The sequence below is a fragment of the Crocodylus siamensis genome, chromosome 1, assembly GCF_052110815.1.
Source record: "Crocodylus siamensis isolate JL-2025a chromosome 1, ASM5211081v1, whole genome shotgun sequence".
NCBI lineage: Eukaryota > Metazoa > Chordata > Crocodylia > Crocodylidae > Crocodylus > Crocodylus siamensis.
In genome coordinates this window covers 164,114,991-164,130,197 of record NC_143395.1, presented here as the reverse complement: position 1 = coordinate 164,130,197, position 15,207 = coordinate 164,114,991, and the positions used below count along the sequence as shown (strand labels likewise).

The window sequence follows — 15,207 nt, the reverse complement described above, 5'->3', positions numbered from 1 at the left end:
TTATAACAGTGGTGCTCAGCCTTTTTACCCAGATGGGCGATGCCCAGTCTGTCTGTGTGTCAGACTTTGCCAGTGGTCCTGATCTGGCGCTCAGGGCAGGCATGGGAGGGCTTCATCTGGCTGTAAGGAGCGGGCTGTTCAGCTCTGACGCAGCCACACAGGGGGAAGGGAGCATGGCCACACCCTGATTCGAGCAGCACAGGGTGCACAGCCCAATTCCACCCCACCATGCAGGGCTCGGGAAGTTGGCAGTGAGGAAGGGTGATGGCATTAATGGTCACCACTCCTCCACAAAATTTCCTGACCAGTGGGAAATCCCAGGGGCTAGATGCCATGGCTTCATGGATCAGATCTGGCTCACAGGCTGGAGGCTGGGCACCCCCCCCCTTTTTTTTTGTAACATTAGTTCCTGACATTTCACATTTATGAAGTGACTCTATGGGGGACATGAATATCCCCTCTGAGGTGCACCTGTTTGACTGAGCAAAAAGTATTATGCAAGAAATTCTAAAGCTCTGCTACTTGCCCTGTTACTGGACCTCTTGCCCACTTTATAAGACTGGTAAGAACACCAAGCTGGGAAATGCTGCTTCCACTGTAAAGTATTATGAAATTAAAGTTAAAAACCCCACCGAAATTTGACCAGAATGAGATCAACTAAGCTGCCACATGTCCTACAGAATGCCTCTTCCCAAATATTAGAAACATTTTCTTTTACACAATGTCCAGACAAGCAGACATTCTGTAAATTCACCCAGGGTTCTTGTTCCATACATACACTGGATGGATTTAGTTTGTCCCATATGCATTCACAACCTTTCAAACCATATCTGATCATTTCCCTGAGCATTTAATTTGTCACAGTGATCTCTAAATACAATGTTCTGGTTGCACAGGGTGTGTGTAGATGAAATTGGGCCCTAAATTGAAGAAGTGGGTTTTTAAAAATACTGCTTCAATTTCCTGCTATTTAAAACCCTATGTCATGCATGCACCCCACTAACTTACCTGCCTCTCCAGCGAGAACGGGAGGGTGAGCTGCTGATGGGCAGAGGTCCCTGGGCTGCAGGGAGGGCTGGTGCTTCCTTTTGCAGCAGAAGCAGCCCCCTGAGCCCATAGGCGACACCCAATTTGGGTGGTCCCGCGGGGCACCGCAACCACAGAGGGAAGCACCAGGTCAGGCAGGCAGGAAGGCATGGGGAGTGGGGTGGAAAAATCAGGCTCGCTGCTTTTCTTGGGCAGAGCTGCTTTCCTGGGCTGCTGACAGGTTGCCTGCAGGGCTTCCTGCAGAGCCATGGAGCTGCACAGAGCCCCATGCTTCACTCTGTGGCTATAGGGGCAGCAAACAAACTCCTCAATTGAATTTTAGTTTGCTGCGCCCCAAGTTATTTAAGGCGCATTACGCTGCCAAATTTCCTACAGCGGCTGGAATTAATGTGCAATATGCAACTGAGGCATGCAAACACCAACACCACTAAAGCTGTGCAAAAGAATTTAGCCCGTTTTAAAGTGTTGTGCACACACGCCTCTCATTTCATCTACATAGAGCCAAAATACAGTTACTATAATGAGATCTCAGGTTACTGAGACATTACTATTTCCACAGCACAGTACAGAACAGTTACTAATAGCAAATACACTAGAGAAAATGGACTATATTTAGGGATGCTCCTGGTGAATGCCCTTTCCTTCTGCACATTTGGTTCACTTTTTGGCTTGGCTATCTGACTGAGCTCAGAAATGGATTAGGTTCCCCTGTCAAGAGCAAGACTATGGAAGGATGCACTGATTGTTCCAATTTCCTTTCAAAGGGACAATGAGCATCAAATCCAAGAATCGTGACTGTTATTCGCTGACAACTTGAATGTAGATAGGATTGTTCTAAACAGACCTGGCTTCTTGCATTCCTGACCAGCCTTTAAGGTTTACGTACCTGTGGCAGGTCCCCCCGCTTCAATGGTTTTTTTTATTTTCTCCTGATCTTCCCATCGCAGCTCAGGGAAGCCATCAATATCTGCATGAGACGTGATCCGAGCCCGCTTCCAAAAACAAGTGTAATGATGCCAGTGAGGGACTTTGCCATCGAACATGGGTGACTAGGAGAAACATGATGACAAGGTGAAGACATTTAGATAAAACCAAAAAAAGCAACCCTCTCGCTCACAAATGTTCTGAGCGTTTCCTTGGACATTTCCATTCTAAACAATGAACAGTGATTCGGGCTAGAATATGGGAAGACAGAATCCCTTGATATTACTACCAATACAGCTCCCAGTGGGGCAGTGCCACAAGGAGGCTAAATGTAGAAGGATGACATAACAACCCTGTTGTTACAAACCCCACTATAATTCAAGAGGCTTATTGGGGAGGGGTGGGGGGAACACCATACAGACCTTCTTATGCTTGTTTTACTAATATTGCATGTTTAGCCCTGGTGAAAAGGCAGTGTTTTCCTCCATTTATTTATGCTGCTTTTGTCTCTATATGGACTAGGTTATGTTGTCTGATATAACCATAATTCTGGACATGGTTTAGCCAAAGGAAAAGAGGAACGCATATTTAAGGAAAAGGGCTGGTAGGCAAGATTGCTAAGGACCTTTTGCCCGTGTGTTACTAGGGTAAGGACAATTGCCACTCCCAATCACAGGCAACAGGGGCTACTTTTGCAATGGGCACCCATGGTGCTACCTGTGTGTGTAGGCAGGAGGAGGGAGAAGAGGGAGCAGGGAGGAGGAAGCGTAATGATCCAGCCTCAGCTCTCCATCATAGCTGTTTACACAGCCCAGCATGGGTGGGGAAGGGGAAGTGGGCCAGGAAGCTGCCAATTGATTCCATCTAGCCACAAGTTCAGCTACCCAGCGCTGGGGGCACCGGACAGATCAGGTCTTCACGGAAACTGGGCCACAACCCCCACAGGCAGGGCACACTCAGCTGGGCAGATGGGATGAGGCTGTGGGTTGGCAGGGAACAGCATCCAAGAGCAGGACAGGAAGGCAGGGCTGGGATCGTAGGGTGGTGAGCGTGGGACTGGGGTCCAGGGCAGAGCCACGATCCACTCCCCACACACCCCTGCAACAGGCACTGATTCTGTGGGCAGGACAGATTCCCCCACCTCTGGGGCAGTGAGGAAAGCAGCAGCAGCCGCCACTGGCGGAGGATGGGATGGGACAGGAGGGGCAGGGGCAGGGCTGTCCCGGGGGGTGGGGGGGGAAGAGACACAGGGACAAAATCGGGGGACCACCCCAGACCCTGCACTTTGGGGGGCCCGTGCAGAGCTGAGCGGAGCAGCCGCAGAGACTCCGCACTGCCACCAGCTTCATGTACTGCTGCTTGGCACGCCCCCCACCCCTCACCACCGAATCCGCTGCTGGTTTCCTCGGGCCTGGGGGGTGGGGCCCCACACATGCTGATTTGCCCCAGGCCTGGACCCTGCTCAGGTCACCTCTGGGCAGGGGTGAATTCTCCTCTGCTTTAGGGACTTAAAAAATGTCCCCAGAAGCTCCAGCAGCACAGTCCAGTCAGTACAAAAGGCAGAGTACAGCCATGCCACAGCAACCCCTCTGGATCCACCCCAAGCTAAAGGCAACTGCTTTCAAAGTACCATAAATAACAATGCTTTGCATGTCTGGGGCTCCTGAAGCACTTCACAGATTTCTGAGAATCACTGCCTGCTACTGAAGAAGAGCCGCCTGTGGGGCAACAGCAGCTCAGCAGAGTGCAGCAATAACACAGTCAACTGAAATTGCAAGAGGACCGGAGGGAGGGAGGCAGAAGCTGAATCACCACATATGGCACCTCTGATATTACAAGTTTTTAGCATCTTCAGCCAACATAAGAGGACAGACACTGGTACTACAGATTCAGAGGAAAGAGCACCACTCAGGGCTGGACTGATGTTAAAAACCACTTACTTTACTGGAAGAAGCAGCACATTAGTTCGAGCTGGTTCTGCAGCATCTGTATAGATTGGGAGCTTTAGCGGGGCTTTTTGGCACTTATCTCAATTTAAGTCAATCAGCTATTATATAAAAGTGCCAAAAAAGCCCCACTAAAGTGCCCGATATAAACAGACGTTGGGTGAGCCAGAGGCAACTAATGAGCTGCCTCCTTTGGGCATGCACTGGGATCAGCACAGGAATGCGCCAAGTTTCAAGTGTGGGGTTTTGTTTTGGGAGAGGTGGGGGGGTATTTTTTTTTTTAATGTCTGCAAGCAACTTCAGCAACTTGAGCATGTAGGTCTTCTCTGAAGGACTCCTACTTAGCACTGACCTGGCCTAAATCTTACTTCGCAATCAGACAGCGCACCATAAAGTATTGTGATTGCAAGTAAGTAACACACACACCATGGCCGAAAAAGGTATCCAGGTCATATTATGGTTATTTTACTACCATGGAAGGTATTAAAAAAAATGGAATCAACAAGAGGTCTCCTACAGACCCTGGACAGGGAACTGTGAACCTGAATTATAGGAGTGCGCTCTGCAGTCAGGAAATGGAAGGGAATGAGCCTCTCTCATGATAAAGGAAAGGGACAAGACAAGTCCACTGTCCTAGGTCCTATTCTAGGTTATACTGTTGGCTCACTGAGGAGCTTTAAGTTCTGGGCCCCTATACCCAGTCAGTGAAATGGAGGTTGTAATTCATAAAGGAGTGATTAGGTTTTCCCGGTCAAAGATATATAAATATGACTGATCAAATGTTTATACAGTCTGTTGTTAACTATGGAAATGAAAAGGTAATGCTTGTAGAAGCACAGACACTCAGGCTTGCCAGAGGCAAGCATCTCAGTGTAAGGCTTTTATCGAAGATCACCTGTCCATTTCCCCATATTATGTGAAAACAAGGCTGGTTCTTCTGGCCCCCTAATCCCAGAGCAATGTCAGTCTCCTACTGTCTGGGATTCAAGCTTGCCAAAGCATTATCCTCAGTATTTAGCTGGCAGCCACAGGGTGCTTAATAACACCACTCTGGTGGATTATGGGGCAAAGCCAAAATACTCCAACAGTGACCTCTTTCTCAAATGCCAAATATTTTGGGGATGCAAGGATTTGGTGGGGTGATCTCTTTTTATTGAACCAACTATGTAGCTGGGATAAGTTTAGACAAGCTTTCGAATGCAAAACATTCTTTGTCAGGTCTGATCACAGGAGCCAGGCAGGGAGGGGAACAACACTGAAGCCTCAGGGAGCCTCAGGAGGCTATAGCTTCATAGCAGTGAACAATAATCTGACACACAAGTCTTACCTCAATACACTGTGCACACAAACTACTCCCAACTCACCCTGCCCTGAACCAACTAACAGCAGGACAGTGATAAAGGATTCCTGCAGGGCATATGCATAGCTAAGAAAGCTGCAAGGCCCAAGAAGAGCTTGCTTTCGAAGTGATTGTACTAAATGCTTCTTACCGTACGACTTCTCCATCAGAACATTTCCCTTGCTATTCTATTAAAGGGAAGTCTTAAAAAAATTACATGCACTTGTCCCATAACTAGGAACCTGCCCAGCATTGTCCACAATTGCTAAGAAATCTGGTATTAGTTGCAGTTTCCCGTTTAAAAAAAAAAAAAAAAAAATCAACCAAAAAAAGAGCAGTAGTGAGGTAAACTGAGTGAAGGCACCCTCCAGCTATCACAGTGAGTGGCTGAGCAAAGAAAGCAGTAGTGAGTAGTCTAAGTGCTGAGGCCCTCTGTCAATTAGCAGCGTGGGGCAGAGCTGCTGGGGACCCTCTGCCAATTAGTGGCAAGGGGTGGGGCTGCTATGAAATGCCCAAAAAATTGGTCCTGTGCTTCGTGAGCAGGCCGTGAAAAACCGTTGTCTCACTGTGACTTTGGTAGGTCCCTATTTGTAACTCACTACGGATTTGTATGACATCTGAAGAAGTCAAATGCATGATCTAAATCACAAATGGGCTCAGAGCGAACCACAGAGCTAGACAGTTTCCGTTCTGCAAATGGAAATGAAGGTTTAAGGCTGGTTGCATACCCCACCTCAATCCAACCCTTGCTGAATGAGCCACAGATACTGTAACACTTCTCTATTACAGAATTTGAAATCATTTAGGGCTGATCTACATTCTGCAGCTGTGACACAGTAGCTACACTGGAATAGTGATGATATCGATGACCCCTAAAGCAAATATGGCACATGCTGACAGAAAGTATTTTTCTGCTGATATATATATTGTTCTGATTACAAGTCAACATTACTTAAAAGCTCATCCTACATTTTCAGATTCGATTTTAGGAAAAATGCCTTTTTCCCCCAAATATAAATCAGTAATAGAAAGTCCCTGAATGGCTATTGCCCTACAAAATCTCATGGAGGAGAATCAAATATGTAAGGAAGAGATCTGAAAGGTTAAATAACAAAAAGACTTAAAAAAAATCCACTATACCAGGAGCATCAAACACTTGGCCCATGGAGCCATATGATTTGGCCCTAGCCCCAGCCTCTGCCCCACACGCGCTGAATGAAGCACAACGGGTCTGTCCAGGGTGCACGCAGCAGCCCATTGGGTCAGTGCACAGGGCCCATCCAGAGCTGGTCTAAAATCTAAATTTTCCTAATTTTTTTTGTGGACTCTGGGGAAAGACAGGATGGATTATATTTACATCATGGTTAAGAGCAGGTATCAGATCAGATTTGAGCTCTCCTAAATATACAAGCAAAGTACTTTCATTTATTTTGCATTTTGGAAGAATGAAATGTCTTCTAAAAGGCATAATTTAATCTCCGATTTGAGGTCACTGTTAGACATTTTCAGGACTGTTAGTCTTTTCCAAGTAGTAAACCAACATTCCACTGCATTAAAATGTGTTTTAAGTGTTAGATGTCTGCACTGCTGAAGCGTATCCAACTTTGCATTGTTTCTAGCCAGGTCATCTCATGGGTTATTTTTTGGCTCCGTGGCAACAGTGGTGGCCTGCCAGATTACAGCTCTGAGGTAGTCCGACTCAAAGCTTCTCTGCAGTGAAGCCGAAGAGCTGAAAACCTGGATGTGACAAAGGGCTCCTGGGCTTCTAAGCTCCTAGCTACATGCGGGAATATTATGAACTACTTCCCACTTTGGTGGAACAGACCACAGAGATCCTAGGGAACTGCAGGACAGTGGAGACGGACTGGTCACCCAGCCATTGTTGCCCTTCCTCACAACAGTGAGACTGCTATCCATGACAGAGCAGAACCTTTATGGCCACAACGGCTGGTGCTTCAGTGCCATACAGGGTCACCTGCTCAGTGCAACAATACTGTACTGTTCCAATTAAGGTAACCTTGCATACAAATTAAGTGAGAGTTACATGGCTGTTTTTGAGGGTAAAAAGTGTTGACCTATAGGTCAGGGCCCTCCCTGAGGGGGGCAAATTGGGGCAACTGCCCTGGGGACCCATGCTTTGGGGGGCTCTGCAGAGCCAGGCAGAGGGGCCACGGCTGCAGTTTAGCCCACCTGCCTGCCCGATGGGTTGGACAGCTCTTTGCTTGTTCTGGCCACCATTTGTCCCACTGTATCCAGTGTGCCAGGCCTTTCACTCCCCGGTGTAAGTGTGCCATGGGACGGGGAGGGGGGCCTCCCATGCAGGCTGCTTTGCCCCTGCACCCTGCTGGGATCATCTCTGCCTATAGTAGAACAATATGTTAGTTATACCACTTATCCAAATGATACTAGTGAGGCCAACAGAAGCTATCTTCCATTGGCACAGCTACACCTACACTAGGGATTTTCACAGCCCTAGCCAACATGTTCATGCCAGCAAAACCTGGTGGCATAGACCTTGCCTTGGTACAATACAAAGGTTTTGGATGAGGTACAGCATGCACTGGCCGTTCAAGTTCCTTGCCTTCCTCCATTCCAGGCTGCTGGAAGTCAAAATATGGCTGCTGGCAGGGAGCTGGCAAGAGCAGAAAGCAATAAAAGAGTTCTGTGATAGACATGGGACCCTGGAAGAACTTGAGGACCAGGTTTTATTATTACCAGGTTTTGCTAAAGCTGGAGCAGACTATGGGAAACAGTCTTTCCTTGTGAACAGGAAGCCTAGAAAGTAGCTTGCAGGTTAGCCTGCATGTGGATGGCAGAAGGCTGATTAACTATATAGACTGCATGCAAGGGCTTGATGAAAGGCAACATGGAGGAAGGAGGGAGTAAATCAAACATCCAGGAATGAAAGAAGAATTAGTGTCAACTGAGGAACAGAGAAGGAAACAGGAAATTTCAAAGTAGAAAGATAAGACAGTGTGGTAGGAGGCATGAAGGGAAAATGGAGGGTGGGGGGGTTTCATTTTAGAGTTAAGTACTGACATGTTACAACACAAAGAACACTACTGTGTGAACAAAAAGCTGGCTTATCTAATGGAAATGACTAGAAGAGCATACAGTGGCCCCTTGGGAAGCAAGAGAATGGAGCAAGTATCTTTCAGCCTAGCTAATCAATTCAGTCCTCAGGTTACTTGGGGGCAAGATAGTTTTTCACACCCTACCCACAGGGAAGGGATCTCTTTATTGTGAGTCTAAGTAGCGTATAAAAATGTAGCTATCAGAATGTAATTTCCTTGGCATTAGCTGGGATAGTTCTTAGTTACCCAAAATGTATTATTGAGGAATCCAAGAAATGTGTGACTAAGCTGTGTAGGCCTAACCTCATTAACACAAATGAGCCCCTACTCCATAATGGGTCAGCAAGAACCAAGGCAGGCTGACAATACATTTCCAAAAAAATAACTCTTCGTATTGATTTTTAAGCCATAGTACAACTAGCTGCCTTCTGTCACTGCACTTTAAACAGGAGCAGGAGTGCACATATTCAATCCAGATTCCATCAAGTGTGGTACAAGAACCCACTCAGAAATGTTCTTTCATCACTTGGAGAAGAACAAGGCTCAGAGGCTGGGAACTGACTTGCAATTTCTATTCCCAGTTCTACTGCTGGCTCGTTGCAAGACTGTGGGCAAGTCATCTGACACTATTAGTACCTTAGTTTCCTAATCTATAAAAATGCAGTAACACCTTACCTCAGAGTTGTAAGGCCCAATTGCATTTTAACACTGCTAAATATGGCTGAACATCATTAATGCTTCATAACGCAATGCTAGAGAATGTTGGTATCTGCATGCACTGTAAGTAAGGACCTACCTAAACCACGGTTTCCCAGAAACCATGAAAAAACAGCATTGTCTATGATCACCGGGAAACCTGTCATTGGTTGCAATTTCCTGGGAAATTACCAGGTTTTGGGGGGTTGGTGGCACAGACTGAGTGAAGATGCTCTCCACCAATCAGCGGTGAGGTGCAGCACTGCCAGGGCCCCCTCTGCCAAACGGCAGTGAGAAGCAGGGCCATCATGAAATGCCCATGAAATCAGCTCTGCGCTCTGTGAGTGGGCCACAAAATATTCTGCATCCCGCTGCAATTTGGGTCGGTTCTTAATTATAAGGTGTGAAGATTTAGCAAGGTTTTGCTAAAAGCGCAGACAGTGAACTGCATATATGTTTCCTTATCTACAGCCTGGACACAAATTTATACAATATTTTTACCTTGCGGAACAGGCAACATTCCCAAGCACATTATAACCTTATCTCTTCCCCCTCCACTCCTTGTTTTCAGAAACAGAAAAACAGCGTCTCTGTTAGTGCTCTAGAAGAGTCCTCTAAATCGCAATAATCCTCTAATAAGAAACTTAACTGGATTAATTTCTTTACTCTGGGTTAATTTCTGAAGGCTGTCATACCCTTGTCTACAGATAGCACTTGAGTCCAAGGAAAAGGCATCAGTTGAAGTTATTCTTATGGAAGGACAAAATGATTGGAAAAAGTGTTCCTGACAAGCAAAAATGAACCTGACTTCCCTACAGCGTAGTATCCTAATTTAATCATGGTAGTTATAGCAGCTTTGTCACGTGTGTTCCTCTCAGCTGTACAGTCTGGGGAAAAACAAACAAATAATTTCCAGGGCTAAAGCATGCCTTGGCTGCATTAGCCTTTTCTGCTTATATTTTTGCACTGGTAATAACAACGGTGGGTGCGATACAAGGTATCATCTGCCACTAATGTTTTAAAGGACCAAAAGGTTTACTCGAGGAGATCAGAAGTCCAGTCCAGGGTTATACCAGTGCCATCCCCCACCCCCCACCCCGCAATGGTGATAAGAAAGGTGGGAAATGCTGAAAGGGGAAATCAGAACAGAAGCTTTAGGTCAACATTTATTTTTCCAATGTGTTTCTTATTCTTTCACCCTAGTGAGCAGCCATATTACACTGCACTATGAGCAGACTATATTTAGAGACAGTTGTATTTACTAATTGCAGGCAGGTCCCGTGGCAAAAGCGTGGTCAGAGATCTTTCTCTTTGATAAAGCTAGGTAAACTCTTCATCAGCCACAAGGCAAGGAACAAGGGGTGAAAATGAACTGCTAGGATGGTGATTCATTTTTCAATTATGAGAGATCAAAGGAATGAAGAAAACATTCAAATTTCTGCTAAAAATAAATTCACCCACAAAGGGTCACAAGAAAGAATTAGGTCAGTGACAAATATGCTACAAAAATTTTAGAGTGTATTAAATCACTGGGGAAAACTAAGGAATATAAGCAAGAAACCTGTACAGCTCTTCAGCAATAGGGATTCAGCTTACACTTCAACTAAAAACAGTTTTGATCTCTAGCTTCCCCCCATCTGTTTCCACCCAAAAGTCCCCAAGCTGCAGACCGAGGTAAACAATCCCAGAAACATTTACATCCTCTGGTCAGTGAGTTAACGCACCAGGCTGCAGCCCCTTCACCACCTCAAGATCCTCTTGCTGATGTCCTGGCTGCATTTCTCCCCACACACTTTTGTTCAGGCACACCCCTTCCATGGCCCTACCAAGACAGCCATACAACTGACCAGGAGGGAGGCTGTGGCTGGGAGAGCACCCAGTGAATGTGGAGCCATCCTCTTGTCCCTCCTCCTCCGCAGTCCTGCCTCCAGGCGGTTTCACTGGGCAGGGCCTGCTGGCTCCTTGGACTCATTTGAGGGCCAGTGGGTCCCACCCAATGTGCTCTGCTCAGTGCCCTCCTCAGAGCATTTGGTATCGATCTCTAACCCTGGCGCCTGCCCCTGCTTCAGCTCCCCAAGAAACCAGCTGGTGCACACCTAACAGCCCCTAACCGCATGGGGTAAGGGCTAACTCTTCCTGTTTGGGCCCATGCCTGCAATTATGACCCTGTGACAGGCCTCTTTGATGCCTGAGACATCTCTGGGCAGAGTTTCGCCACTGGCTGCTTGGGCTCATTCAGGGCAGCGCACTCTCCCCCTTTGGAGCACTTGCTATGGCGCTCCCATCCCACTTTTCAGGGCTGGGGCACGCACTTAGTGACCCCCCTCTCCTGCCAGGGCCAGTGTCCCTGCAGACTGTGCCAGTGTGCCCATGACAGGGACTGGGGGAAGGGGTTACCTTGGCTCCCCCACCCCCACCCCAGCCACGGGGTTTCCTCCGAAAGCTTCGAGCAGCAGGGAGCACCGCTGTGTCTCAGTCAATGGGAGTCCAGGTCCCCTGGGGGAAGCCCCAGCTGCTGGCCCCCCAGCGGTGACGTCACAGCCGAGCAGAGCGCGGGAAGCCCAACGAGGCGGGGGTGGGGCACTGCGGATTCCTGCCCCCCCAGCTGCGCTCGCGAATGGCGCGGGGGCATTACCCATGCTGCAGCGCTGCTCTCCCAGCGTTTCCCCTGCAGCAGGGGAAGGCGCTGCCGCCCTCCACCCACGTGTCTCCCCCGGCGAGGATGAAAGGGGCCCGGCACAAAGCGCTGCAGCAACGCGGCGCGGTACCTGCACCATGATGGCCAGGCGCAGCGAGTCCTTGGCGATGCTCTCCCCGCATTTCTTGCACGAGGCCCTCCCGCTCTTGGCGTACTCGGCCCGGTACAGCTTATCCGCCGGCTCCGCCATCGCGCCCGGCCCAACCCTGGCAGCGCCCACCGCTGAGCGCCGAGCCTGCGCCGCGCTCGGCGATCGATTGAGGCCGCCTTTTTTTCTTTTTTTGGAATGTTCCGGCGGGCCGCCGCGTTCCATTGGAGGGGGCGGGGGGGAGGAGCCGCGCTCTGAAGCGGGGGGCGGGGTGTGCCCCGCCTATACCACCCCCATAGGGCCCAGGAGGAGGGCGGGGTGGGGCGGTCTGCAGGCTGAGGGATGGGGCCCGTTACCTTGTGGTAGTATCCCGGATTGGTGCAGGGAGAGGAGCTGGGGCCGGATAGGAGGGAAAGCTTTCTTAGCAGAAGGGTGGTGAAGGCCGGAGAGGCTGGGGAGTGGTTTAAGACCCTTGGAGGGGTTTAAGGCCCGGGTAGACAAAGCCTTGCTTGAGATGATCTAGTTGGGGCTGGGCCTGGTCTGAGTCGGGTCTTGGACTTGATGCCTTCCCAAGCTCCCTTCCAAGCCTTATTTTCTACCGCTGTGTGATGGTCCAGGACATATGGAAGAGGTGGGATGACAGCTGTTCTGTGGTAGGGTTGCCGTCATAGAAGACAGTTTGGTTGTCCTCTGTTGATATGAAACCGGATGCCTTTATGTCCTCTATTTTTCTCTTGAAAAATGGCCAGGGGAGAGAAGCTTCTCTTGAACAGAAAAATAGCGGCATCCGGTTTTTTATCAATAGAGGGCAGAGTAGCAAAAATCCGGAATGTCCTCTATGATGGCTGTTCTTTTTGTGGGTGATGGCTTTCTCTGTGGCTAAAAGCGGAGAAGATTTGCACCCTTGGGCTGTGTCCATATGAGTGGGAATGTGCGTTTCCCCCAGGACAAGTAGCAGTGGTGCACCTTGTGCCACTGCTGCTTGTCCCTGGGGAAAGCCTATACCACATGTGCTCTGGTGTGCAGCAGGTGACCCCAGATGGGGTAGGGGAGGCTGGGGCCAGCAACTGTGCTGGCCCCAGCAGCCTTACCTGGGGGCCTGGGGAGCTGCAGCCATGGTGCTCCTGCAGCTGGGAGCCCATCTAGCAGCTGGAGTGTGGCTCTGGCCAAGCAGGCTCTAGTTTTGGGCAGCCTCCACTACTGTCATATGTGCCACCCCACTTTTTTTTGGCATGTGTTTTTTGACCCCAGGAAGTAGCAGCATGGGGAAGGCCTGCATATGGATATGGCCTTGTAGATTAACCCTAGCCAAGGTGCATAGTCAGTTTTAGTAAGGTGGGGCTGCCTCATGCACAGAACTTACTTTGTCAGCATCTGATGGCTTCAGCCCTCTGCTGAGGAAAGCTTAGGCCATGAGCGTCTGATTGAGTTAGTCTGTGATGGTGCCGCACTACCCTGCCTCCTGCCTCTCTAGCCTAACTTGGCTAGCTGCCTCTCTAGTGGGCCAGCCGCATGGTTGGCAGAGGCTTAGCCAAGCTTTCCAATGCAGGGCATTTGGAGATGAATTCACTGCATTAGAAAGCTTGTCTAAGTCTCTCCCAACCAGTTGTGTAATTGTAAGGGGTGGGGGGCGGGGAACCAGCCCCAGGTGCTGACTTAGAGATGGCCCCAGAAAAATGCCTTTCTTCCCCAGACAAGGTTCTTTGGGTGAATCTGATATATTTTATTAGAACAACTTAAATAGTTGGAAACATTTTTCTTAGCAAGTTTTCAGGTTTAAAAACCTTCATCAGGCTGAGGAAGCATCTGCAGTTGGTGTGTGTGCTCTTCCTGCATGGAATGAATAGTAAAGAAGCCAGAGGCTAGTCTACATGCAAGAAAGGTAGTCAGTGAAAATGTAAATTGAGGAGTCAGTGGGTGAGAGACAGGCTGGGGAAGGGGAGAAGGGGGATGAATATACCAGGTAAATAGTGGAGAGGTACCTGGGGAGTCAGGTGTCAGACAGGATATAGTGTGTCATAAATCTAGTGTCTATATTTAGTCAATGATTTTTTTTTTTATCCAGGAGGTTGATAAAGGAGGTTCATAGGCTTGTCTGTGAAAAGCTTTTTGTAAATTCCTTTTGAGGATTAGAACTGAGAGATTGGAGAGAGAGTGGTTTTCTTGTGAGAAATGTGCCCCCCACAGGTACTCTTGTCTTTGATAGATTTGATAGGGTATTCTTTTCTTTGATAGATTTCTAGTGTGCGTTTGTTCTGGTACGTCGTTGTTTGGTCTCTCCTACATGTTTTCCATCAGGACATTTGGTGCATTGAATGAGATATATTACGTTTCTGGAGGTGCAGCTGTAAGATCCAGGAATGCTGATGGTTCTGTTTTGGTGTAGTAATTGTCTGCCTGTGTCCTTAGACGAGCACAGCTAAAACTTACATCTTTCTTCCCCAGTCTTTGCGACATTTGGGACAGCCTTGTGCCCTCTGACCATGAGAGCTGAGCTAGAGAAGCCCTGCACTGCCTAACCACAGGAGCCGGATGTGGGGAAACAGTGGGGGTGTTTGAGTCCCTGGGCAGGTAAGACCCATCTATGTGACTGGGCAACATGGGTCTGTTCCAGTCTAGCATCTAGGCTGGACTGGGCAACATAGGGCTGATCCTGCTGTGTCCCAGGACCCAACTCCCACAGCCAAGCAGCCAGCTCCTATAGCTGGAGAGAGCTGCGGCCCAGGACTACTCCTCCAGATCCAGCAAAGAGTCATATGCCCTCCCCAGAAGTTTTGTCCAGGGCACCAAAATTCTAGTGATACCTCTAATCCCAGCCAGGCAGTGTGTCATCCTGGGGTGATCTAGAAGGCTGAGAAACCATCTCCAAGGCCTGTATGTGGAAGTATAAAAACTTCTTGTGAGTAAAAACTACACAAGACCACAAGAAGTCATATGTATGCAGATATGAATTGACAAAAATAATGCTTATAGGACAGGACTATTATGTTGGCTCAGGTGGTGTCCAGGTGCAATACAGAAGTAGTTAGATACTCTACTATCCTCCCTGAATTCTCAAAGACGATTCAATGGTTCAGCGATTACATCAGCCAGTTCCTTAAGTAGTTGGGATGAATCTCATCAGGTTCCGCTGACTTGAATGAATACATGTATCTTACCTAAACAGTCTTTAACCTGTTCTTGCCCTATTTGGCCTTGCTTTGCAATCTTAATTTTAATATCTTAAAAGTTAGCCCTTTTTGTGGAAGCCTGAGGCAAAGAAGGCACTGAATGCTTTAGCCTTCCCTGCATCATTTGTGGGTGGCTAGAACAAAAAGGCAGAGGAGCCCTGGAGACATTTGTGGCATCCTGGGACAACAGAAAGAAGATGCTGGTCATATGAAAAAGTCAGGAGA

At 48.4% G+C, this 15,207-nt stretch overlaps 1 protein-coding gene across 1 annotated transcript in view; it reads right to left on the bottom strand.

The window, feature by feature from the left end:
• The window catches only part of PARP1 (poly(ADP-ribose) polymerase 1), a 54,435-nt gene extending 42,455 nt beyond the window's left edge, over nucleotides 1-11,980 (bottom strand). Inside the window, exons 1-2 of the mRNA XM_090047626.1 lie at nucleotides 11,795-11,980; nucleotides 1,934-2,096 (exon numbers count right to left, since the gene is read on the bottom strand). Of these exons, the coding sequence (XP_089903752.1) occupies nucleotides 1,934-2,096; nucleotides 11,795-11,914 (283 nt within the window). The 5' untranslated portion in view covers nucleotides 11,915-11,980. The remainder of the gene's footprint in view (nucleotides 1-1,933; nucleotides 2,097-11,794) is intronic.
• Between the last annotated feature and the right edge of the window lie 3,227 nt (nucleotides 11,981-15,207).